Source organism: Callorhinchus milii, unplaced genomic scaffold (genome assembly GCF_018977255.1).
Source record: "Callorhinchus milii isolate IMCB2004 unplaced genomic scaffold, IMCB_Cmil_1.0 Scaffold1, whole genome shotgun sequence".
In the NCBI taxonomy this organism is placed as follows: domain Eukaryota; kingdom Metazoa; phylum Chordata; class Chondrichthyes; order Chimaeriformes; family Callorhinchidae; genus Callorhinchus; species Callorhinchus milii.
This window is the reverse complement of record NW_024704742.1, coordinates 121,095,630-121,122,157: the sequence shown is the minus strand read 5'-3', so window position 1 is coordinate 121,122,157 and position 26,528 is coordinate 121,095,630. Positions and strand designations below refer to the sequence as shown.

The following is a 26,528-nucleotide window of genomic DNA, read 5'->3' as shown; positions in this document are numbered from 1 at the left end:
TTTACATTTTCACATCATGAATATGCCTGATCTTTTCCTTTGACAGAACAGATTACTAAATTATCTGCACTTTCTTTTCCTGTTCAGAGGTAACCCAAGTTAACCATTTTTTGTACAGGCAGAATCAGAATGCTAAAAAGAAGCAGAAAAAGCAGAGAAGGAAGCAAAATGTTAGAACAGCTATCCAGCGAAGGTAAATTCCATAGTGACAGTTCAGTTTGTTGCAATATGTTGAGCATATTTAGGGAGTAGTGTCATAGAGAGAGCAGAATACTAATTACTGCACCTAAATTTCTCATCTGCCCAGATTATGGCTGGGTCAATGGGACCAGCTCACCTAACAATGAACATGTGCTTGTCTAACTTAACTGAGAAATAAGTCAGCGAAGATGATACCATCTCAATATCCTTACTGGTTGGCAAACAGTCTGGACGGTCTAACTAATGTAATCTCAGTGAGAATGTAATATTCAGGATACCTAGAAGGAAAGTAATACAGACCAGAAAAGGGAAGAAAATATAAACTAAAACTGCAAATTAAGGAATCGTATTGCTGTATGATTAGTTAAAGATTCCTCAGACTGTTTACTGTTGTTGCTAGAGCACTGAGCCAAGGCAAGGCCAAGTCTAATTGGAAGAGAAAAAAAATCATAAAAAGTTGATTTCTTTTTTCCTTCAATTTCCACTTCTGGAAGAAGTGTATGCGGATTCTTATGTGCCACTTCTCCAGCTCTTACTTAAGGGATTTAAATGTTATACATTTATCAATATCGACTGATGTGTGCTTTTTCACTTAAAACAATAAAAAAGATCTGTACAACCCCTTCCAGCCATAGTTAACCCAAGTTAATCATTTCTCATTCAGACAGAATCAAAGAGCTAAAGAAAGAACAAGAAATCTTAGGAATAAGCAGAGAAGTCTTAGAACAAAAAATCTTAGAACGACTGAACAGTAGAGGTAAAAATCAGAACAACAATTTAGTTTATTTTAGTATGTTGAAAATATGTGGGCACTATGCCATAGAGAGAGCCTGTGAATATATATTGCACCACTTAGACTTCTGAGTCTATGCCAATCACAGCTGGGTCACTGGGATAGCACACGGTGGACATCAGCTGCCTAACAAAGGTTAGGAAAGATTTTGCTGTTTTAGTATCCTTTACTGATTGGTAAACAGAAAACCGCTCTCGGCCATAGTGTACTGTTAAGCTTACTAAAATGGGGAGTAAATACTATGAAGGGAAGAAAATAAGAACTAGAGATGCAGATTTAAATACAAATTATTTTGAAGGAAATCAAGAAATTTTAGACCATTAGATCCAATCAAACTACTCTTTTTGATGGGTCCCAACCCAAAAGCTTCAAACCTTATCCTTCAGCATTTTCTTTCCAGAAATGCAGCCAGTTGCCTATTTAACTTATTTTTAGAGTCTTTCAATGGCCATTACTAGTAAAATATTCCACAAGTCTACCCCTGATTTTTAACAGGAAACAATTTATTTCCTTCCTCTTGAAGGCAACATGGCATGTTTGGGTATGGTTCCAGAGTTCTAGTCCTGTCCCAAGTAGATATTCTTCATGAATGAGGTCAGACTTCGAGTCAGTTACCATTTTAACCATAGCTGGAGAAGAGGAAAACCACTCCATTTCTGATAACTGGGAAAACATTGTATTGTTGGAATTGCTATCCTTTGGATGAGAAGTCCCTATCTGCCTGTTCAGGTGGATATCAAAGATCACCTGACATGATTCAAAAGAAGAGAGTTCTGGTGCTTAGCCAACAGATTCCTAGATAAGATTAATCATTTACTTCACAGTTGTTTGTGGGACATTTTGTGCAAATTAGATGCCACATTTGACCACACTGTCACTGCACTTACAGAAACCCCTGTGGAGCGCTTTGAGAAATTTCAACACAATAGATGCTATATCAAATGCAATGATTATTATTCTATTGTAATTAATTTATCTATTTTCTGGATACTGAAGAAAGAAGCTGTTCCATATTTGGCTCTCATCCTCTATTTCAAAGACTTACTAAAATATCCTATATTCTTTTACTAATCATTAGGCTGCATTCTAATAATAATAATAATCCTTGCATTTGATATAGCGCTTTTCACGTCGGGAGGACGTCCCAAAGCGCTTCACAGAACACACTGTAAAGTGAATTGACTATATTTTTGGGCGAACGCGGCAGCCAATTGCGCACAGCAATGTCCCACTTTCAATGTAGATTGAAAGTGACCAATTTATTATTGTTTTTTGTTTTGGAGGGATTATTATTAGGCGTGTGGAGTAAGGAAACTTGCCCAAGGTTTGCTCTGCCTGGAATTGAACTCAGGTCTCTCGCTTGCGAAGTGAGTGCTGTAACCACTGAGCTACAGGACTCCTTGTTCCTGTTCCTTTTAACACTTATCACCCAGTCACAAAAAGTTTAGTGTATATATGTTTCTCTTACCTGAGCATATACCGCTCTACCTTTCTAATTTGCTCTGTTGCTGCAAAGCACAACTACTTTCTCTGTCACTCTTAAATCTCTGGACTCCTGTCTTTGGAAGCAGCATTTCAAGTGGGAATAAAAACTACAAACTCAATTAGGGAGATGTCTAACTTTTACACATGAATGACAATAGCAATAGCCCACTATGCAAACAATTCTTGTTCATACCTAACCTGAATTAATCATTTCTTATTCAGACAGAATCAAAGAGCTAAAGAAAAAGCAAGAGATTTTAGGAAAAGGCAGAGAAGCCTTAGAAAGAAAAATCTTAGAACGACTGACTAGTCCAGGTAAATCTCAGAGCAACAGTTCAGTATGAGGAGAATATAAAGACTACATGCCTTAGAGAAAGGGAGAGTTTACTTCCTACCACCTGCACATAGGATTAGTAGTCAATCATGCCTGGGTCAGTGGAAGTAGCACTTGATGAATATGAGCTGTCAGCCTAAGAGAGAAGAAAGCAAACAAAGGTGGTGTCTTGTTAGATGCCCTTTATACTTTGCTGGAAGATATTGCTGAACTTTAGTCTCAGCCAGAGCTTACTATGAAGGGAAGAAAAGAGAATTAAAAAGACAATTTTAAACGCAAACATTGCAACAAAAAGATACTCTATGAATGTACAGCTAACTAGAGATAAACAAAAGATCAACTATGTTTATTAAGGAATTGTGGAAAAGTAATCCAAGATGCATATCACATTACTGTTTTTCAATATTTTCTTCATCACAAACTGTCAACATTAGATTAAGTGACATCACTGGGTGTAATTTGGCTGCTGCATTCGTCTACAAAAAAAACAGTAGTTAGTGCTATCATCTAAGATAGGCTGCTACCAAGGAAGCATATTTTGTGAATATATAGATCCAGCAGTGCCTCATGCAATCGCAAGTCACAAAGTTGATGTAACATTGGATTTCATTCATAACTTTCACATGAACATAGTGACACAGTCATAACATTGGTGGTTTCTCTGGCTGAGCTACATGGCGCTTTAATGTCTTGTATTGGTGGATAGTCAGGTGTATAATGTTTTGAAACATTCTCTCGAAGTGAAAAACATTTAAAAGCATCTCCCAAGAAGCTCCTCTGGGATTCAGAGCATTAATCTAAGTTGCCAACAATTGTGCATTTACATAGATTGTATATCATCTCTTCCTCTTATTGAAATTCAGGCTGTTAAATCCAAGCTTCATCAAGATGCCATTTTCCAAATTGTTCATGTGAGAAAAATATTGCTTCTTTATAAAGAGGTTAATTGGCTCACTTCTAGCTTAATTAACAATAATTACAAAGATATCTTCATTTGATCTTTTAATCTTGTATATTTGCTGTTTGAATGATTAATTCTTTTGCAGTGTTTGGATAGTAGTGCTATAATTATTTTTGCTTAGAAATTCTTAGCAACCTCCTACCAGGAAATGCTAGTTTTCTTGCATGTAGTTAAGTAATGAATGGTTAATAGGAAGTGGTGGTTCAGAATTAATGTATTGGTACCTGAATGTCTGCCAACAATCAGATGAAAACTGTAATGTTTAAAATATAGTTTTTCTGTCACTTGCAGTATTTTACTTCACAATTGGGCCTTGATTCTTTTTTTAAAAAAGCAAATAAAACTGAATACTGTGGATATTATCAATATCTTCTATTTTAAAATAGGATTATTTTAAGGTTTATTCTTAAGATGACTTTTTCCAAGCTACATAAATAATAATAATAATAATAATCCTTGCATTTGATGCTTTTCACGTCGGGAGGACGTCCCAAAGCGCTTCACAGAACACACTGTAAAGTGAATTGACTGTATATTTGTGGGCGAACGGGGCAGCCAATTGCGCACAGCAATGTCCCACAAACAGTCGTAGATTGAAAATGACCAATTTATTATTGTTTTTGGTTTTTGGAGGGATTATTATTAGGTGTGTGGAGTAAGGAAACTTGCCCAAGGTTTCGCCCTCTGCCTGGAATTGAACTCAGGTCTCTCACTTGCAAAGCGAGTGCTCTAACCTCTGAGCTACAGGACTCCACAAATAGAATGTTGATTAAACATAAACATGTAAATTCCAGTTTTATCTTAAAATTGGCTTCTTTTGTAATGATGTTTAGCCTACTGAATGGCGTGTTATGGTTCAGTAAGGGGGCAAGGCACACGGATGCACAGAAATTCCTCACTCTACCTGCTCTTGACATTATAGGGTTGTTTCCAGAGGCACTCCATTTTTTTCTGATCAAGCTATTGCCACTTTTTTTTCCCTTTTGTAAGGGCTCAGTTAGTTGAGTGACTTAATGACCAGATCAACAAGCTCTGTGAACTGCATGTTGATTGGCTGAGCTACCATTTTTTGCTGGCTTGATTCCATCAAGTTTGTCCTATAATTTAATTTGGCATCAAATTGCATTTCCTGATGCTTTGATAACCACACCACAATGTCAACCCTCAGGTGTCTAACTGAAAGATGTATTTTATTCACAGGTAACATAATGTGTATGTAAAGTCATTTATCATCCTCGAGGCTCAAAACCTTTATGTGTTACTGTATCACTTTGCACCATTTAGCCTTATTGTGGAGAATTAGAGAGTTCCGATTTTGATTTATTTACTGAAGTTTCAATTTACAATACTGAACTATTTTACTTCAGTTGAACCTTGATTCTTAAGTGTACATTCATTTAAGAATGTTTAGCAATACTAGTTATTATACAAATGTACAATATTTACTTCAATTTCAGTCATTAATATTACATTTCTCTATGGTCTTCTTTTTCATGGTATGTATAAATTCCTTGAACATCAAATTAACATTCTAATATTTTGCTTGTCCTTCAGCATAAGATTTAAATTGTATCTTGTTTTGTTTTACAGATAAAGTGAAAGCCTTCCGTTCAGCTCTTCAGGAAGAAGAGCATGCTAGTAAGCAGATAAATCCCAAACGACCACGGGCTATTTGATTTTCAGATACATGCTGAGGAATAACTGATTCACTAAATCCTTATCACTGAAACTCTACTAATGTCAAGCTATCGTTAGCAGAACTCAATCACTGGAATGCTAAAAACTCTTGGAACTACATCAACTTCCTATTACTTTACTTGAATAACTTTCTTCTGGACAACACACTCCCATGGTATTGCAACTAAACAAATGCTTCTAATCCAACAGCACAAATTCACAGGGTTAGGACTTCATGAAGTACTTTATTTGAAACCTTTCTGGTTTACCGAGAAGCTTTTGTCAGAAAATCCTTGCCAACTTTTTTTTAATGTATCAAAAATACTGTGGAAACAATGCTTTTAGATACTCTGTATTTTTTTATTTTTTAATTGATGTGGTTATGTTTTGTTGCCATAGTTGGCTGTACAGTTTTCAAGTGTTCGCATGCATGACTCATGAGTGGTGTAAAGTACCTTTCCAATAGATCTGACTGAACTCATTCTTTTCTTTGTGCCTTCCAAGAATCTAAAATCTTCAAACTGACAGATGTCCCAACCAACCACAGGCACAACCATTACTTTAATAAAATGCATTCCTCGTTTTCTGTGTGAATTAGTTATTGTACTGTATAATTTTGTTTTGATTGTAATTTTGAGCCATCCTTTATCTAGTTTATTACATTATTTCACAAAATGTGCCATATCATTATTGTGTTTAAATGACAATTGGTCTTAATGTTATGGTACATGGTACAGTTTGACATTCCACACATACATAATTTATCAACAAAGTCTTTGTTAGTATAGCTTTTTTACAATCCACATGGATTTCTTCTTTTGATTACTGTAAAATGCTTTCTACCATCTCATTTTAATGTATGTAGAGTGAGTGTATTAAAAAATAAAATTAACTTGGAACAGGCTGTATTTCAAATGGAAGGTCAGTACATGCACTTAAATGTTAAGGTTAAATTAAAATTAGAGTGAGATTCAATTGGAAAAGTTTCATATTAAAGTTATAATGTGAGTGACTTACATTTTCCATATGTAAAAGCTCAAAAGAAAATGGTGACAGTGACTTTTAATACAAACTGCTGCTTTTGGAGCAATGGTTAGTGCATAGAAAACTTGCAAATTGAGTGAACTGTTTACAGTGTTAATGTTTCACACTGTTCAAATAAGCAGGGATTGAGGTCACTGTGGACAACAAAAGTTAAAGAGCATTGTTTAAGAATTGCAGACTGCTGTCATACCTTTTTAGATTCCTTTAACGGATTTCTGTTGAGAATCTCTTCCTCCAGTATCCTTGACTTCAAATTTTCTCACTGAAAGTTCATTTCAAATTTGTATTTAAAATTTAGTATTAAAATAACATGATGTAAACCATTACATCAGTAGTGTGGTTTTAACATTTTCAGCTAGACAAAAGCAAGCAGTGTGAAAAGTTGATCATTTTCATGTAATCTCATTTTTAATCATTTGTTCATGTCCCATCTGTACATTGACGATGCATATTTTTTTCTCCATTTTGCCAGTTGACCTCCTGCAAACATCAGTAAAATGTTTTTGAATGTGAACAATTAAGTTTAATGCAGCATTCTTCCAACTACTGTAAAGATGTGTGTATTTAATGTCTTGACTAGTACATTGAGGTCTGCACACAATTCATACGTGGATCACATTGTCGGTTGGATTACAACTAGAGAGATTGATAAACTTTTGGAGGGTTTTTGATTGAATAAGTGTGAAGTCAACGAATTGTGGGCATTCCGAAAACGTATATTAGCTGTTTTAGTTTTTGGTGTGAGTAGGGGATAAGATTACTTAATATTAACTGAGGACCGTTAATGACAGCTTAGGGTACATAATGTCAACCAGTCATTTATGGCAAAAAATCTGGAATATTTGAAATCCACGTTACAGAATCAATGGAATAGGGATTGTGTGTCAAATTTCAATTTGAACACATTTTGTGATGTTTTTCTCAAGATTTTCTCATAGTTTCTAAGTAGCTTTTTGTAAAATACCAAAAACATAATTAAAGGAAGCTAGAAACCGATGCATGAGTTTTGAAATATTATTTGTAATAATTCATGTTTGTGAAACAATTTATACGGTAATGTAATATTCCTATTCAGAACTGCATTGGTTTAAACATCATTATTTGTTCCAGATATAGAATCATGAATGTAGAAAGTCAATCCAAGTAGTTAAATTTGTCTTAGTGATGATTGCCTTTTCTTCTGCATTAAAATTATGCTGAATGTTTTATTCCTCTGAAGAGAGCTTATTTACATTATCAGTGAGATATTTAGTAATAAATTTGCTGTTGCTGGATATCAACAGTGCAGGTTACAAATGACTCCGAGTTGATAATTTGCTCACCCCTAATAATTAACAGAAAATCCAGTTAGCCCAAATTAGCATGCAATATTTCTGTTCAGAGGAATATATCACAGATAGGAAAATAATACCATGATAAACAGTAGTGGTATTTTCTGCTGATCATTGGTTCATTCAATTCACTGCTATGTATGGACCCCCACTGCCACCATATCAGTGGCACAAGTACAGTGGCCAACTAGATTTGCTAAGTCACAAAATATTGCAGATGCTGGAAATCTGAAACAAAAACAGAAGTCGCTGGGAACACTCAGCAGGTCAGGCAGCATCTATGGAGAAAGGAAAGTGAGTCAAAATTTTGGATCCACGACCCTTTACCAGAACTGAACCATGTTGGGAGGGAAAGGCTTTTAAGGACTAACGGAGAAGGGGGAGACAAGAAAGACAAAGGAGAAAGTGGCTGTAGAGGACAGTGGATGATGGGTTAAAGAAATGTTAATGATGCAAAACAAAGGGGATTGCAACAAAACAGGATAAGTTATTGCAATCCTTTTCCTGTTTTGCAATCCCCCCCACTTTGTTTTGCATCTGCCTCCCCCCTCTCTGTTAGCCCTTAAAAGCCTCTCCCTCCCAACCTGCCCCAGTTCTGACGAAGGGTCGTGGACCCGAAACATTAACTCACTTTCCTTTCTCCATAGATGCTGCCTGACCCTCAACTATCCTTTCTACTGCACATCTGCGCCATGACCTTCCCCCACTTCCGCAACGTCGCCCGGCTCCACTGTCTCACACCACAGGCCACCGAAACCCTCATACACGCATTCATTACATCGAAATTCGACCATGCAAACTCATTGCTTGTCGGCCTCCCCAACTCCTCCCTCCACAGGCAGCGGATCATCTAGAACTCTGCAGCCTGTGTCCTCTCCCGCACCGGGCTCCGTGACCCTATCACCCCGATCCTCACCCGACTCCACTGGCTTCCCATCACACAGAGGATACAGTTCAAGATCCTGGTCCTCACCTTCAAAGCCCTCCGCGGTCTTGCTCCCCCCTACCTCTCCAACCTCCTAAACCCCTACCATCATGTTCACTCCCTCCGCTCAGCAGGTGCCACCCTCTGGAACTCCAACCTGCAGTCCCTCCGTCTTGCCCCCTCCCTCGCCACCTTCAAGACCCATCTCAAGACCCTCCTCTTCGACAGTACTTTCGATCTTCCTGTTTTTCCTCCCTTGCCCTCCACCCCAACCCCCAGCTCGGGTCCGTAACTCCGTCTGTCCAACATCTTGGGACGTCCTCCCGACGTAAAAGGCACTTTACAAATGTAATTTTGTTGTTGTTGACCTGCTGAGTGTTCCCAGTGCTTTAGATTTGCCAAGAGTTGAATTACTTTCTAGAAAGATGGTCAATTTTGTAATATTTAAACTGATTTCTTAATTAAAAATTTAGTGCAGGTTTCTCCCATTAGCAGGAACCAAGTCAGTAACATGAGGGAACTCACCTCAGCGTTAGAGCCGTGTTCTCCACCAGTCTGCTAAGAGCTTTGATTTCTTAATTAAGAAATAATGCAAAATTGTTGTGATGTTTTTTTCCCCCTTTTTGATGTGATGAATTGGAATAGATACAAGTTAATTGTGACTTAAATGTACATGGTGAAGAGGTCTTGTACTTTGTCAGTTAAAATGCTGAAACAATTATAAATAACTAGAAAACGTAAAACAAAACAAAATCATTGCAACTGACTTGAAAACAGAACATTGTATAAATGGTGCAAAGGAGGTGCTTTCCCCTGGTTTTAAATTGGATTTTGTCCAAAGTACTTCCATAGATCAGCCTGAAGGTCCTCCACTAAATAGCATTGGCCTTAAACCTCAAAAAGTACCTCCTGCAATTGAACTGTGAATTATACCGACAACCTTGATCATCTCTATGAAATTAGTAATTTGGTGCCATATACTGCAAGTACTACTTACTACAGATTGGAAGAGTATCTTAACTGGTTCCAAGTAGAGTTTTTTCTTGAATGGTAATTTGAATCTAACGAGTCCCAGATATAAAAACATTTCTGTGCCGGCTCCCATTGTTTTCACACTGCCTAGCTATCTCTAAAGGATTGTAGAGAACCAGAAAAGATGAACTGTTTGAACACTCCCTCATGTTAGTTACAAGTCCACGTGTGAAATTTGTTGCTCTTCAATTCAAAAGCTTTTTAATTGCAAATTATATGGTTGCTTTTTATTTTGCAGCTAATTTCCTTCCACCATACATTAGTATGGAAATGTGGGTAAACATCTCCACTCACGTGCAGTTGCCTTCCCTCCTTAAAGAAAATATCAGTCTTAATGTTTTGCAGGGAGGGAGATCTGAATAATAATCAGCACTATTATTTTTTTCCTTTTGTCATGCTGCTGACCTAATTCCAGAGTTTTAAACCTTGGAGTGTGTATTGGGGCACTGCTGGAATTTAACCAGCTAAAACCATGTAGTTTGCCATTGAAGCCACTGTCTCAGGCCACCCTGCCTGTTAGGGCTTTGGAATACATGGTTAAACAGGACCTGAGTGGGAAACCCTACTGCCCCCAGTGACCGATCAACAGGACAGACTGATTCAAACTCCAAATATTTTGGATTGGGTATTGCTCCATGTTAAAATTTTTAGTCTTATTTTGTGTGAAATACATATTCCAAAACACAGATATACCAACTATACATGAAAGTTGTAGTTTATTTTACAAATTGTATAATACAGGAAAGCATTTTAGGTTAAACATACTGAGATACCAATTGTACAATTTTGAGATATCTGCTTTTTACAGTTATTTAAAAAATATTTTGCAAACTAAGCAGCAAGATATACTTGACACTGTTGAATCTGTATGTCTGCTGGAGCTTAAAACAGGTTAAACCTCATTGAAAAGATTGTGAATGTCTTCTGCTGCTAGAAAGTTCGTTCTTTCATAAGTAGAACTTCACACACAAGTCTTCTAAGAAAAATGGATTCCTTGTGAATTAAATGCATGGAGTAACCTACAAGAAAGAAAAACAAGAATTTAACTTTTAAAAGAAAACCTTCCTTGAGCAGCTCAAACTTAAATGCAGAAAATGGGTATGAGCAAAATTTATGTAAATCCTTTTTGGGATTTGGACCACCCTATTCATTATCAACAACAACTTGGATTTATATAGTGCCCTCCATGCCGGACGGGGTCTCAAAGAGCTTGGATGGCTTTGGTTTACAAAGTTGAGAACATGTTTACATTTTGAACACAAAACAAGATTCAGATGAAGACCCTTCAGCCCATTTTAATCTCATTCTTCCAAAATACCCGGGCTATCTTCTTATTACACCACTAAGCAGTTTCTAAAATGAATCTTGTGGTTCTGACCTCTGCCAATCTTTCTGGAAATACATTCCAGCTGTTAATTCTCTTTTGTGTAAAGAAATGCTATCTGGTATCTGTCCCAATATTGCACTTCACAACACCTTCCCTTACAACTTGGCATATTTGAAATATTGTTATGGGTTATTTCATTTCCATTTAACATCATACACACCTCAGAAATCCAAGTGAACTTTTTTAAAAAAAAAGTCAAAACCCTAGCTGAACCAGAATGGCTAGTTTAATCACAAATAATGCCTTGGCTTCCTGCAGACCTCCCTGCCTTTACAGGCTTTCTATTTCTATTCCTATTCTGTGCCTCCCTGGCCTAAAGCATGAAAGCTAATAATAGAAGTAAGAATTTGATATACACTGCATGAAAGGGCCACAATCAATTGAGATGTTTAAAAGAAATAGATATTGGGTAAGTGAGGACATTAAGAGATGTAACAAAATGTCAAGGATTAGAATTAAAACAGATTTGCAATCCTGGCTGATGTTAGCTGACTAAAAACATGTTTGAATGCATTGTACTGTACCGCACTAGCATTGGGAAGTGTATTGATTTTTACCATAGACCTCTAAGTGTTCAACAACAACAACAACAATTTGGTACTGTCTCAGAGTGCTTATCAATCTTTGATGAGAATAGATAAATGTGACTGACGAACAAATGATGCTTCAGCCTGATTCAGTTGGTAGCATTCGTCCTAGAGTCAAAAGATTGAGGGTTGAAGCCCCAGTCTGGGACTTTGAATTCAGTTTGCTGTGCTTTGGATAAGATGTTAAAACAAGGTCCCTTCTGACTGCTCCGATGGATAGCCAAGATCACGTGGCACGATTTGAAAAGAGAAGGGAATTCCTCTCAATGGCCTAGCCAACAATCCTCCACAAATAAAATTGGTCAATCACCTCATTGTTGTTTGTGGGACAATGCTGTGCATAAATGAGCTGTGTTCACCCACAAAAGATAGTTGCACTTTACAATATATCCTGTGAAGCGTTTTGGGATGTCCTCCCACCGTGAAGGCGCTCTACCAAATGTAAGGATTATTATTTACTGTCAAAATTCTGTTTCTATGGAAGTGCCAAACACAATGTACCTTTCTCTGAGTTATGTTTCATATTACCTCACTCAACAATATCTTTGGTCACCATCTCAAAATCTAATTTTCATTTGTTAACCACGCAAGTCATTCTTTTACAATGAAGTGGTGACTGGACAGGTGCCATGCAATTATATGGATTTCGAAATTACCCAAAGTTCATTAGTGGCACCATCTTTCTGTCACTCTGCGCTGCCTCTCCTCTCAGAATATGCTGATAGCAAACAACACTGTGCTGTCTCACTTTATTATGGAAACCATTTCTCCCAGAATATTGTATGTCCAACCAGAGTTGGCAACCCTACTCATATGGTCAACCCCTCAACCAAAGCAATTATCTAGATACTAATTATATAGGTACGAATTAATTCAACTGGCTATCTTTATGCAATGAAGCAAATTATGCGATTATCCGATATGCATTAGAGCAGAGTGTCATTACTATGCAAACAATTTTTAGTATCTAGAAATTGCTATACACTTAAATGGAGTATGCAATTTATGGAATTACATGGAGTGCACTGTACCTGAAAGGCTTTAAACAATAACAGTTGCTGATGAGTAATAGAGAAGTCTGGTAATGGTGAACTGACCTTCCAGTTTATTTTTAAAAATCCCTGAGTTGCTGAATTCCTAATTTCAGCCATGGGAAGATGTGGGTGGAGAATCCTCGGGTTGTTTTCAGTACAGAAGTCCATTCTGCTCACTGTTTGTGTCACTGCTACTTGTTTTTCTAAACCTTGGAATAGCGTCTTTCATGCCAAGAGGACATCCCAAAGTGCTTCACAGAATATACTGTAAAGTGTAGCGTTTGTATATTTCGCTGTTGAACATATATTTTATGAAGCATAGTTAGAAGAGCCCAGCTATAAGATGGTAGTTGGGATCCATAAAATCCCAACCAGTGTTCTAATGGGGTGATTCCAGTCAGCACTTCACCATCCACCAACTTCACCATTCATCAGGTTGTTGCCTATTTCGGCATTTTGGATTTATTTAGGTAAATAAATAAAATTAACATTTATATACGTAAACTCCTGATAACTCGTCAGGGGAAAAGGGGTCATGGACAAGTTATATGGAGTGGCGGCTTAGGCATATGTAAATTCTCAGCAGAGGCTAATGTATGAGAGCTGGTGAACCTTTCAGCTCGAGAGCAACAATTGCAAAGGTCTGCAGATGGTTGGCTAACCATAGCCTAGTTACAAATTGGCAGGTTGTGCATGGGATGGTTTAACAATAACATTACATATGCACCTGTAATCTCCACCCATAAATAGGATTAACTTTGGAGCAGTTTCAAAATTGAACTTCTCCAAGTCTTATAAATTTTATTTTTCCTCCTGCCATTCAGGCATTTGTCAGAGGTCAGGCATTTACAAAGGTAAATCTTTGTGATTAGCATATCAATGAAGAGGTTTGGTTGGCAAGGGCTGTGGTTTTTTAAAAAAAACAAGCAGACAAAAACACAAACCTGAAGTTTCAGATAGAGCTACATTTTACCTCATAAAGTCATCCATATCCATGGTTCGGGCCCGGTTTTCATTGAAGTCATTTTCCTTAAGAATATTCTGGATCTTTTCAGTAATACTGAAATTTTCTGGAATTTGCTATTAAGAAACAGATATTTGCATTAACTGCAAAAACAACAACTTGCATTTATATAGTGCCCTTCACACGGGGTAGCGTCCCAGAACCCCAAGTAGTACATGGGAAAATTAAGCATTAAATTCACCAGATAGTTTCAAGCCATTTCTTCTTCCCCTGGCCCTGATATACTGAAGACATTAATGGCATCCCTACAAAATTTATCTCTCAAATTCAATTTAATTGGCTACTCATTGCCATTTATAGGACGTTGCTGGCACTACTTTTGCCTATTCCAACATTCATTTTTATTTCTAATCAATTAATCAAATCTCACACATTTACACACTGACAAATAAGGCTTTGTTAAATGATTCGACTAAGCTAAAGAATTGTGCACTGATGGGTTCTGCCCACAAAATACAGTCAATCCACTTCATAGTATATCCTGTGAAGCGCTTTGAGAGTTTCGATCATGTGATAAGGTGCTAAATCAAATGTAAGAATTATTATTTATTATAAAGAACTAGTTCAGAGACAAATTACTTTTAAATCAAATTGAGCCCTTCTATTTAGCAATGAGTAAAATATGTGTTAAAATAATCTACAATGCAGTGAGATTATAATGCACTTCACAATAGAGCAAATTCACTTACAATGATGTTGCACTCTGAATCCCATTCATTTTGCATACACATAACTGGCCTACTCTCTTTCCATGCACTGGCTGGTCTTTTGGACTTTAATGGCCAACCTCTGGGTCATTAGGTCATTGTCAATTCTTGCTTTGTTCACAAAGCAGGAAGTCACGTTGAAGTGACCTGATGTCATCTTTACCTTCAGCTAGCGCAGGAACTAGCTACTGGTTGTACACATTTGCAGCCAAATCTGCTACCAATCACACCTCACTGTTATGCAGGACAAAATTCATAGATCCTAAACATTTTGTTAAGAGTGGGTCTGCACTGTAGTGACCATACTTACAATATTGTGTAAAGAGCAGTGAATTCTGTAGTTTTTCTCCAGCAATTGTTCAACTGCACTGGATCTGTGAATAACCACATTGACCATATTAAGAACACAGCATTCAAAAGAACACAAAATATACAGGAAGTCTCAATAATTACACATCAAATGCACCACAAAGCAAGAGGGCACTGAAAGTGAAAACTCAACTATTATTTTAAACTTTACACTAAAATAGTTAGCCACAACAGTTGACATAATGCCACAATACAAACTATTGGGCAGGAATAAGGTATTCAGTCCCAGAGTTTGTGTATGACAAGAGCCAAAATGCGTTCAACAGATAATTGTTTTCAACCCCCTCATAATGAACTGGATTTCTATACTTACTTAAATGCTGCACTTAATGTCTTGTTTTTTCTCACAAATGCTATCCTGACAAGACCATCCCATTCCTAATAATGAAAAAAGTTTTACATGAATAGGAAGCATTATTATAATAATGTCAATTTTATGTAATAATGATTGGGTATATCTAGAACCAACAGCCAGAGGTCATGTAGCAATGGAGCTTAATAACTTACTATTTGTCCCAATTTTACAATCAAGCACTTAGTTTATTGGGTACACCTGCCAGAAAAGGTATATTTGTGTCAAAGATAGGGCAATCCAATCATGGTCTCCACAATTCTTTACAGCACCCAATACACTGCCAAGTGAAGGGAGATATGTTCCAGTTTGTGATAACTCACATTGTCAGCTTCTAATCACAGCTGTATCACAATAGAGACTCAATTATTTGCACTAATTGGGAATGGGCCCATTGTAAAAAGCAAACAGGAGTGGGCCAACTCCCAATTATGCTAACTCTTCCCCGACTACAAAAGTATAAAACTAACTGTGCTATTAGCAAAATATCCAGTTGTGTACATGCATAAAGTTTTGTACAAGGTTACCATCAACACAGTTTTAGTAAGTTTGGTTGCGAGCTCACAGCTGACTTTTTCCAACGCTAAATTTATGTGATACTGGCAAAAGATACTGTCAAAAAAAAATTGGTTGTGTGCATGTATACACATGCGTGGAGTCCTGTAGCTCAGTGGTTAGAGCACTCACTTTGTAAGTGAGAGACCTGAGTTCAATTTCAGGCAGGTCAGGGCGAAACCTTGGGCAAGTTTCCTTACTCCACACACCTAATAATAATCCCTCCAAAAACCAAAACAATAATTAAATTGGTCATTTTCAATCTACGACTGTTTGTGGGACATTGCTGTGCGCAATTGGCTGCCACGTTCGCCCACAAATATACAGTCAATTCATTTTACAGTATATTCTGTGAAGCGCTTTGGGACGTCCTCCCGACGTGAAAAGCACTATATCAAATGCAAGGATTATTATTATTATACATGGCTACTCGTGACACAAATTACTAGTAAATTCCAAGCAATGTAATATTGGTAGGAGACCTGGAGCAAAAAAAAGGGGATAAGTCAAGAAAAGTTTCTATAAATTTATTCCACTAAACTAAAATTTATTCAGCGACTTTTAACATGGATCTCTTTGTCACCTGGAAGTTCACTGGTGGAGGTGGAATCTTTGGTTCAATTCTAACCACACTGGATTCAACTTTTGGAGGTGGCCTGAAGTTGTTTTTTCCAACCTAAATCACAAAGAGCATTCAGATAAAGATTTCCTCAGTCTTATTAAATCAATTTGCTTTCATTCTTACAATATTGATATACATTGCTACTAACAGAGTACAGTTCCAGGAACCTTAACCACGACACAGGGCAAAACCTTGGGCAAGTTTCCTTACTCTACACGCCTAATAATAAACCCTCCAAAACAAAACAATAATAAAAAATTGGTTATTTTCAATCGATGACTGTTTGTGGGACACTGTTGTGTGCAATTGGCTGCCACGTTTCGCCCACAAATATACGGTCAATTCACTTTACAGTCTATTCTGTGAAGCGCTTTGAGACGTCGAGAAGATGTGAAAAGATGTGAAAAGCGCTATACAAGGATTATTATAATATTACAATTGTGAGTCTACCTGTCTAATTATCAAGATAGTGCCCTTTTTGTCTACAAAAGCAGCAATCATTTTGGAGTTCTGTAGTGCAGTGGTTAGAGCATTCACCTTGTAAGCGAGAGGGCTTGAGTTTTGAGTTTTATAGATACATTCCCAGGCGAGATGAAACCTTAGGCAAGTTTCCCTATTTCACACCACAGCAGTAAATAGGAACCCAATTGTTAGTCGATTGGTGGATTGCTTTCCGGGGGTAACAATCCTTCAAAAAAAATTGGTCACTCAATCCACGACTGTTTGTGGGACATTGCTGTTTGCAATTGGCTGCAGAGTTTCGTCTACAAAATAGTCAATCCATTTTACAATATATTCTGTGAAGTGCTTTGAGGAGTCTGAACGACGTGATAAGGCGCTATATCAAATACAAGGATTATTATTATCAGCTAACTCAACAAGAATAAATCTGGATCTTCTTGTCTGAAAGACTCTGTAGAAGTATACATATTGCACTTAGATTTACTCAGTGTGTTTTTATACAGTAGAATTTTATGTTACCTTCATCAGGTGATCTACACGTGCCAATAACTGTGTGTTAATTGAGAGTCTGCAGTAAAGTTTATCTCCTGGTTTTGCAACAAGTCGAAGGGCAAATTCCCGCTGGAACATCAACACTGCACACCTGGGTTGGAGAAGAGAGAAGGGAATGCATCAATAAAGAACAAGAGCATTACAAGAAGAAATCTTACTTAAAACGGGGAGAAAAAGCAAGCAATGAACAATCAAACTCAGAAGTGGTCCATTAGATGACAACAGTAAAATAGTCGATATTGGAGCAAGAAATCCCAAATGTTTTAAATGGAACAATTAATTACACAGCACACTGATCAATTTGTCTGGAATGGACTGCTCTCTCACCAGAGGGATGCACTCTAGTCACCTAATCCTGGGATGCATTAGGTACAGGTTGGTAAAACTGATATTGCACAAGACCCTGGTTATACCCCATCTTATATATAGCATTCAATATTGGTTAACAAACTCCAAGAAGGCTATTATTGCCCCTGAATGTACATACAAAGATGACTAGTTCAAGATATAAAATTGTGAGTAAAGGTTAAAAAGATTGAGTTTGCTCACTATGTTTTGGTCATTTTGTTTCCTAAGAGGGGAGGCAAAAATGACCTTCTCCCATGACTAATGTCCTACATTGCAAAACACATTTTCTAATTCAATAATTCTCCCCCCTATCTAAATGAAATCTAGAATGATAGACTATACTGAGCACTTTGTAATACAGACTTGCACCTCTGAAAGAATAGAAACACTTAGGTGCAACTTCTGAAAAATAAAACGTTATTTAGATTATTTTATCTATGCTGAGTCTCCATTTCTAATCCCCGAATTAACCACATTTAAATAATGCTCCTATGCAATTGCTGCTAACTGATCCCATGTGTTCATTAATTTCTATGCAATTATCCTGCAACAGCTATCATCTATGGAATACCATTACTTGCATCAATGAATGCCAATAATTCCCCCAAACATTCTCACCTGAAGAATGGCCTGTGCAGTAGCAGTTTAAAAACAAATGGAGAAGATATCTGCAAAGAACACCACACAAATTCAGTTCACAATTCACCACATACAGTATAATCAAGAAATCTCTTATTACACCTCTTGATTAAGCATACAAACCAGGAAGGTTCTAGATTCAATCTCTGGTATTTGCAGAGTTAGTTGATTTCAACAGATGGACCTGCAGGATGTGACAATTAGTTTCAGTGTCCCTATCCTCAGGGAGTAGAGAGGGCAATATTAGCCTTAGTTCACAGTCCTGTCCTTGGTTGGAAAATACATAACAATATGTACAAGCACAGAGCAATGACAAGTAGACACACACTACCAAAAGTCACAGGTACAGAAATGAGCACTCAGGTGAGGTATTGACAAGCACCTGAAAAAATGCAGGATCAAGAAAGTGGGAAAGGGCAAAGGGAAAAACTCAAGTCCAATATTACAAAGCATTGCTAGTTTTTGGAAATTAATCAATTTCTTATCAAATTCTAGTGGCTTAGAGGCTCAATCTTTGTTTTTATTTGTATTCAGTTTTTCATATGTTGAACAGGATCTATTGTGCAGAGTATATTTACTAAAGTATTTAATCCAGAACATCTAACAGCTTTTTAAAATAATGCATTCTCTACAATATTTTCCAGCTTGTGTGGTCTTGGCCCTGACAGATCAGTAATGCTGCCAACAAGCCTGTAATCAGGCTCCAGATACCCCTAGGCACACATTCTTCTCCCCACTCTGATTATCCTCTTTCCTTATGGTGAGGCACTGCAGCCTCAATCACATCACAGCAGGGATTACATTCAAAAATAATAATCCTAGTATTTTATATAGCGTTTTATCACATTATCAAAATGTCTCAAAGCTTTTCATAGCCACCCAATTTGTGCATAGCTCTGGTTCTTCACTTCATGACTGTTTGCGGAGAAATGTGGGTCAGGACACCATGAGAAACTCATTTAATTTCAAATAGTGCTATAGTTCAGTGATTAGAGCACTCGCCTCACAAGTGAGAGGACCTGGGTTCAACTCCCAGCAAGGCAAAACGTTGGGCAAGTTTCCTTACACCACATACTTGTTTATCTAGCAGTAAGTAGGAACCCAGTTGTTAGTCGATTGGCGGATCCCTTTTCCAGGGGTAATAATTCCTCAAAAATAGTGATAATAAATTGGTCACTTCAATCCATGACTGTTAGTGGGTAATTGGTGTTTCACCCACAAAATATACAATCCATTCACTTAACAGTATATTCTGTGAGCCTTTTGAGATGTCTCGAAGATGTGATAAAGCGTTATATCAAATGCAAGGATTATTATATCCACCTGAACAAGCAGACAGGACCTCAGTTTAACGTCTCATTCAAAGATAATGCAGTCCTTGACGAGCACAATCTGACACCCATACAATATTTGCAATCCCCTTAGTGTTAAGGTTTAAAACCACAAACATGCAGCAGCACTGTGCTATTCTGAAAGGTTAACTTACAAGTCATTTGAAAAATAAGTTACCTGATATGGTAAATTGGCTACACATGTATCAAAGAATGGCAAGTCTGTCTTCAGTACATCACCAACCATTATTTGAAGTTTGCTTGCCATAGGCCTGAGAACAATACATATTTTAAAACAAAGATTAAGGATGAAACAGCAATCAATATTTACAATGTATAAAATTTACATTGATATAAGATGTTCTTTGGTAGTAATTGAATTTGTCTGGTATGGTGAGTTCAATAAAGTGATAACATTACTTACGTGCCCTGAACCCGCTTTTGCAGCTCAGCAACAAGTCTGGGATCAAATTCACAAGCAACAACCTATCATAAAGCATAGTTCCACATTATTCTATTAATGCAACCAAACTGTGCAGTGTTATACCAGTCCAACAAATTCAGGCAGCTTATATAACAGTACATAAGACTATCTATATGGAGCACAACAGGTCAAACGATTGAGCATTTAGGTCATGCTCACCAACTAGGGACTATCCTCTGGAGATGACGTGGGGGATGCAAATGTGACCAGATACCCTTCAGAAATCGGTGCGTCCTCCAGGGAGAGTGCACATTCCATTCCAGAACCAGGGAAATTCCCATGTTTAGGTGGCATAGATGGCATATATCTGGGGAACTCTATCTAATTTGGATACTCCTATGCACGTATCCCACCATTTGGAACTCCAACCCAGTCACTTTCACCTCCCTGGTCTCCTACAAGGCTAGTCTCAAGACCCTCTACCAAGCCTTCGATCACCCTGCCCTCCACTCCTCCTCATCCCACCCTCAGCTCGGTCCCAAATACCCTTGGGACATCCTCCTGACGTGAAAGTCACTATATACAAATGCAATTTGTTGTTGTTGTATCAGGCAAGCAGCTGATAGTACAAAACCCTCCTTCCTCAGTTGAAATCTTGGTAGCTGAGCAGTAGCTGATTTAGCAAATGGTAATGAAGGGGCAAAAGAAGAAAAAAACACTACCATGGTTTCATGTCTCAATTGGATTTTGCTTCCTAGTCACCATCAAGATAACAACAATAATTCTTACATTTGATATTGCAGCTTTCACACTGGGATGGCTTCTCAAAGCACTTCACAGGATTCTACTGGATAGTGTAATTACTGCATATTTTTGGAGGCAAATGTAGCAACCAATTTGTGCACAATATCCTACAAACAGCCATAAAGAGAATAAACAATCTTATCTGGGGAATTGATGGCTAGGACACCAGTAGAAGCTTCCTTTCCTTTTCAAATAATGCTATGGTCTTTAACAACAACAACAAAATTACATTTGAATAGTGCCTTTCACGTCGGGATGACGTCCTAAGATGCCAGACAGTCAATGTCCACCTAAACAAGCAGAAGGGATCTCTGTTTACTATCTCATTTGAAATATGGCATCACCAACAATAATAGCAACTATGAATGGGTCAGACAATTCTATACTTTGGGCAGAGGTAGCTGTATAGTAGAACGACAGTTCAATGGAAACAAAATTGAAAGTTGAATATTTTTATACTATCCACTTGTAATAACCTTTTTGCCTTTTTCCAGAAGTTTCACAGTCATGTTACCAGTACCGGATCCAACCTCCAGTATGACATCTGTTGGTCGAATAGCAGCCTAGAATGAATATTAGAACATCAAATGTTAGAATTGATTCAAAAATAATTATTCATTCCTGTGTATTTCAAGACCTCCTTGTGGCCTGACCTGGTCAATTTAAGCACTTTCCTATAACCAAAGAAAAATTGGCTAATCATATTCAAAATATCAACCAATCCTGTTCATGATAGACTAATGCCAAGTTTATCTTATGTAAAGTTGATCAAACTAGGAATGGGAATGGAACCAAAACCTCATACAGTTAAACATTAGTTACAAATACCAATGGCATGTCAAATTAATACACCAGAAACAACGCTGGACAAACAGAGTTATGGACCCGGAGGGTGAAGGGCGGGGGGGGGGGGGGGAGAGAAGCTGGGAGAACGAAAAATAAAGGTCTAGGAAGCAGAATGTCAGAAAGATGAAATCACCTATCTTTCAGTCTCTTAAGAAATTTGTTATGCTTCTGTCTAATTCCAGCACCAAGCTTAATTGTGCACATCATCATCTCATTACCTACAAATGGTAACCAGAAAGTTAGACAATATTGCTCCACACAATGCAAATTTACATTTATATAGCAGCTTTTGTGTTGGGAGCAAGTCCTAAAGTGCTTAAAGCTGGCCGGGCATCCAAGTTGGGAATGGGAGCTGAGGGGAAGCGAGGATAAAGATGACCGAAAACATGGTAAAAAAGGTAAGTCTTGAGACAGACCTTGAACAAAGTGAGGGAAAGAGGGAGTCTGAGGGATTCCAGGGTGGAATTCCAGAGAATGGGGCAGATAGGCAGAAAACCAGCCGGCCGATGGTGGGGAACAAGAAACAGGCTGGTACTCACTGAGCAAAGGGAATGGTTGAGCCAGTAGAGTTTGAGGAGGTTAAAGAATTAGAGTTGGGTGGGACCATGGAGGATTTAAAGGTGATAATAAGAGTCTTGAACTTGATCTTTTGGGGGATGGGAAGCCAATGGAGGATTGGGGCGATAGACTTGGAGCCTGAGGTCAGTGACTCCACATTTTTGTCATCTTGCTGCCACAGGGCACTTTCCCTTTTATGAAAGAATTGAAACTCCATTTATACATAGATGTATAATGGAAAAGTCAGTCAAACTGTAATTCGTTTTTAACGAATTCTACATGACAGAATTGACAACTCAAAAGAAAGCTTTATGGATTAGACTGATTAAACAGTGTAAGTTAACAACTAATTTCGCAATTCTGTACCTTCTCAATGATACTGTTCACAATCAAAGGATTCTTCAGAATGTGCTGACCAATCCTAGTGTTGAACACAATACCTATGCCAAGGAAAAAAAGGTTAAATCACAGTAGTTTCTGAGCACTCAGGGAGACGAATAGAATACCATGTAATAATGGTTATTACTCCACATCCCCCGCCCTACCATCGGTGGCCTGGCCTTCAGCCTCTCAGCCCCTAGGCTCTGGAACTCCATCCCCCAGTGCCTTCGCCGCTTCCTCCCTTTCCTCCTTCAAGGCCGGTCTCAAGACCTTTCCCTTTGACCGTGCCTTCAGCTCCCCTCTCGACTCTCTACCCCCTCCTCACTCCCTCCCTTCCCTCCCCTCACCCTGACCATTTCCCCCCTGCTCGGGTCCCGACCCAACTGTCCAGCGCCTTGGGACGTCCTCCCGACGTGAAAGGCGCTCTATAAATGCAATCTTGTTGCTGTTGTTATTTCACTATATTGAGCTTTAAGTATTTCTTTAAAAAAGATCCAGTTCCATGTGGAAGTATACATACTTCAGGTGGTCACTCTCTAGACACCTGTAATGTACTGCTCGATTATTCTACAAAAAACAATTATTTCTGAAGGAAAGGACATACAAGGAATCTCCTGATAAGACTCTGTCTTAACTTGTCACTACCAGTTAAGTCGCTATGCTGTTAATATCCCAGCACCTCTCATGCAAAATGTTAAGCAGAGTGACAAGTAAAGGATTCCCCTTTACTTGTCACTCTGCTTAACAACTTAAGTTGCATTTTAGAAATTCTTGCAAGTACAGCACTCAGATGCCTCACAGAGATCTCTGGTCTATTGGAGGGCTGTACCTTGGCCTCCTGCCCTGCCTTCCATCCTATCCCGTCCCTTCCAATAAACCAGAGGCCTCTGCGATGCATGCGCGTCCAACCGCCGCCGAGTGCTTGCACCAGTCACACCTTGTGGTCCGGGATGATCTATGCCTAACTAGCCACTCCAGATAACGAGTCACTGAACCCTTTTCACTTGGAGGGACGAGTTATCAGGGGTTTACTGTATTCAAAATTGTTCCATATCCATTTGTGTTAAAACAAACTGGTAGATTGGTATGCACAACATTGATTGCAAGTAAAACTTGTCAGGTCAGCTCATTCAAGAAGGAAATAGATATCTATAGTATTTCACAAAGAAATTAATTGAAGGGTGCAAGATTACCCTGAGAATACTATGTATAATGTTATCTTACTTTAGAACTACCAAGAGGAACTGTAATGTTTTTTCGGTCTTGTGGTTTGCTAGGTTATATTTCCCTAATATAACCTAGCAAACCACAAGACAGAGGTGCTCTGATTTAAGAAATGTGCCCTTTTATTCTGCCTAATCATACTGAAATGGTTTAAAGCAGTTCACAAATAATTATGGTCAAGTGCAAACACTTCCTTGGCTGACAGATGCAACAGCCATTTGCACCAGTAAGGTTCCACAAACAGCCATGAGATCACAGAATAAAAAAATTATACAGTACAGAAGGAGGCCATTCAGCCCATTGTGTCTGTGAATAGAGCTATCCAATTCAATCCCACTCCCCCACTCTCTGAATGAAATCAGACATGAATTACAACAATTCATATACCATTGCCAATTGGTTTGTAGGAGGCATGTGCAGTGGTAGAGTAAGACTACAAGAAGTGTTCAGAACCATAGTACTACACTCTCATGTCAGTTGTTACCTTTCTAAATTATATATATATTAAAAAACTAATACAATACAGTGTAATAAAGTTGAGGTAAGCAAGCAATTTAAGACTGTAACCACAAAGCAAGTGGGAATAAATATAAATTTACATCCTTAAAATCAGCTTAGAAGATGTACTTCTCAATAGATATGTGGTACAGAAAAAGAGGGTGAATACGCTATCTTTAATGCATCCGTTGAAAAAGGGGTTCAAGTATAAAAAGGATAAATTGCAACACTTTTGCTGGATTCATTGGAAATTAGGTACGGCTGTCACACTGTGACTGTGTAGTAGTTGTGCAAGGTATGAGGTGAATGGCCTTTCCCCCGGTCAGGGTTGTTCTCGCCTCTGGATGCTATCTTTGTCCCTTCCTTCCCCATCTTCAGGTCGCACCTGAAGACCTTCCTCTTCAACCGTGCATACGGTCACCGCTCACCTCCCCGACGTTGTGCTCCACTACTGTGAAGTGCTCAGGGAGGGACACTACTCTACATGAGGGTCACTATAGAAATGCAAGTTGTCGTTAGCCTCAATCTGCATCAGAAATACCAAACTCTGGTACCGCACTACAACATGTGGGTCAATCCTGTTCTGGGGTCCTGTCAGCCGCAGTATTGTTTTTTTTTTAAAAAAAATAGATGATCTTGTTTTTATACACAGCCAAAAAAATACAACAAATATAAATGATTCCTTCATCGTCTGGCAGTGCCACCGGCTCCTGATTGGACCTCACCTCACCCCCAGCCCCAGGCCAGGCTCTGGCCGACTCTCACCTCACCCCCAGCCCCAGGCCAGGCTCTCACCTCACCCCCAGCCCCAGGCCAGGCTCTCACCTCACCCCAGGCCCAGGCCAGGCTCTGGCCGACTCTCACCTCACCCCCAGGCCAGGCTCTCACCTCACCCCCAGCCCCAGGCCAGGCTCTCACCTCACCCCCAGCCCCAGGCCAGGCTCTCACCTCACCCCCAGGCCAGGCTCTCACCTCCCCCAAGCCCCAGGCCAGGCCTCTCACCTCACCCCAGCCCCAGGCCAGGCCTCACCTCACCCCCAGCCCCAGGCCAGGCTCTCACCTCACCCCCAGCCCCCAGCCCCAGGCCAGGCCCTCACCTCACCCCCAGGCCAGGCTCTCACCTCACCCCCAGCCCCAGGCCAGGCTCTCACCTCACCCCCAGCCCCAGGCCAGGCTCTGGCCGACTCTCACCTCACCCCCAGGCCAGGCTCTCACCTCACCCCCAGCCCCAGGCCAGGCTCTCACCTCACCCCAGCCCCAGGCCAGGCTCTGGCCGACTCTCACCTCAAGCCCAGGCCAGGCTCTGGCCGACTCTCACCTCACCCCCAGGCCAGGCTCTCACCTCACCCCAGCCCCAGGCCAGGCTCTCACCTCACCCCCAGGCCCCGGTGACTCCCCGCCGGCTCTCTGCTCTCACCTCACCCCCGGCCCCGGTGACTCCCCGCCGGCTCTCTGCTCTCACCTCGCCCCGGCCCCGGTGACTCCCCGCCGGCTCTCTGCTCTCACCTTGCCCCCAGGCCCCGGTGACTCCCCGCCGGCTCTCTGCTCTCACCTCACCCCCCGGCCCCGGTGACTCCCCGCCGGCTCTCTGCTCTCACCTCACCCCCCGGCCCCGGTGACTCCCCGCCGGCTCTCTGCTCTCACCTTGCCCCGGCCCCGGTGACTCCCCGCCGGGTCGCTCCCTCTTCGCCCTCTTGACTTTCGGCATCTCGAGCCGCCGAACCTTCCAGAGAATTAAACGGATAAAACCCAACGGCCGCCGGCACGTGGCTCTCGCGGATCAGCGGCCGGACCACGGGCGGCGAGTGCGCGCGGAGGCTTCTGGGTCTTGTAGTTCTTCCGCGCACTTCACCACCTCCCGCTTCCAAACGCCCCCGTGTTCCAACTGATGTGCTAAGTGGGAAATCAGATTGTCTGCGCACCAAAAGCTGTGGGAACCATCAGAGGTCACATCGCACGGGACCTGTAGACATCATCTAACTGATGGCGTGAACTACATATCCCAGGGTGCGTGGCGCGAGAATCGCTTGGTCGCGCGGGA

General features: G+C 39.7%; 2 protein-coding genes across 14 annotated transcripts in view; one reads left to right on the top strand and one right to left on the bottom strand.

Annotated features, from left to right (window-relative positions):
* kif2a (kinesin family member 2A) overlaps positions 1-7,701 on the top strand; it is a 54,285-nt gene extending 46,584 nt beyond the window's left edge. For 6 of the 11 annotated variants that reach the window (XM_007892136.2, XM_042335057.1, XM_007892135.2 and 3 more), the window contains 4 exons: positions 119-193; positions 866-958; positions 2,702-2,794; positions 5,365-7,701. In XM_007892136.2, the coding sequence (XP_007890327.1) occupies positions 119-193; positions 866-958; positions 2,702-2,794; positions 5,365-5,450 (347 nt within the window). In that variant the 3' untranslated portion in view covers positions 5,451-7,701. The remainder of the gene's footprint in view (positions 1-118; positions 194-865; positions 959-2,701; positions 2,795-5,364) is intronic. The other 5 variants (XM_007892140.2, XM_007892141.2, XM_007892139.2 and 2 more) reach the window with 2 other exon arrangements.
* Positions 7,702-10,482: 2,781 nt separating this feature from the next.
* Positions 10,483-26,315, bottom strand: dimt1l (DIM1 dimethyladenosine transferase 1-like (S. cerevisiae)). 3 transcript variants are annotated; one of them, XM_007892134.2, is made up of 12 exons: positions 26,132-26,315; positions 22,751-22,824; positions 21,457-21,543; positions 20,177-20,238; positions 19,931-20,024; positions 18,401-18,450; positions 17,402-17,525; positions 16,382-16,474; positions 15,205-15,269; positions 14,833-14,896; positions 13,765-13,871; positions 10,483-10,802 (listed from the first exon to the last, which is right to left on the bottom strand). In XM_007892134.2, the coding sequence occupies exons 1-12, from the start codon at positions 26,193-26,195 to the stop codon at positions 10,760-10,762; spliced, it is 927 nt and encodes a 308-aa protein (XP_007890325.1). In that variant the 5' UTR covers positions 26,196-26,315; the 3' UTR covers positions 10,483-10,759. The 3 variants fall into 3 exon arrangements, with proteins under 3 accessions (XP_007890325.1, XP_042190971.1, XP_042190980.1); XM_042335037.1 differs by lacking the exon at positions 26,132-26,315 and adding an exon at positions 21,960-22,044 and having other exon boundaries at positions 22,751-22,767; XM_042335046.1 differs by lacking the exon at positions 22,751-22,824 and having other exon boundaries at positions 26,132-26,179.
* Positions 26,316-26,528: the final 213 nt, after the last annotated feature.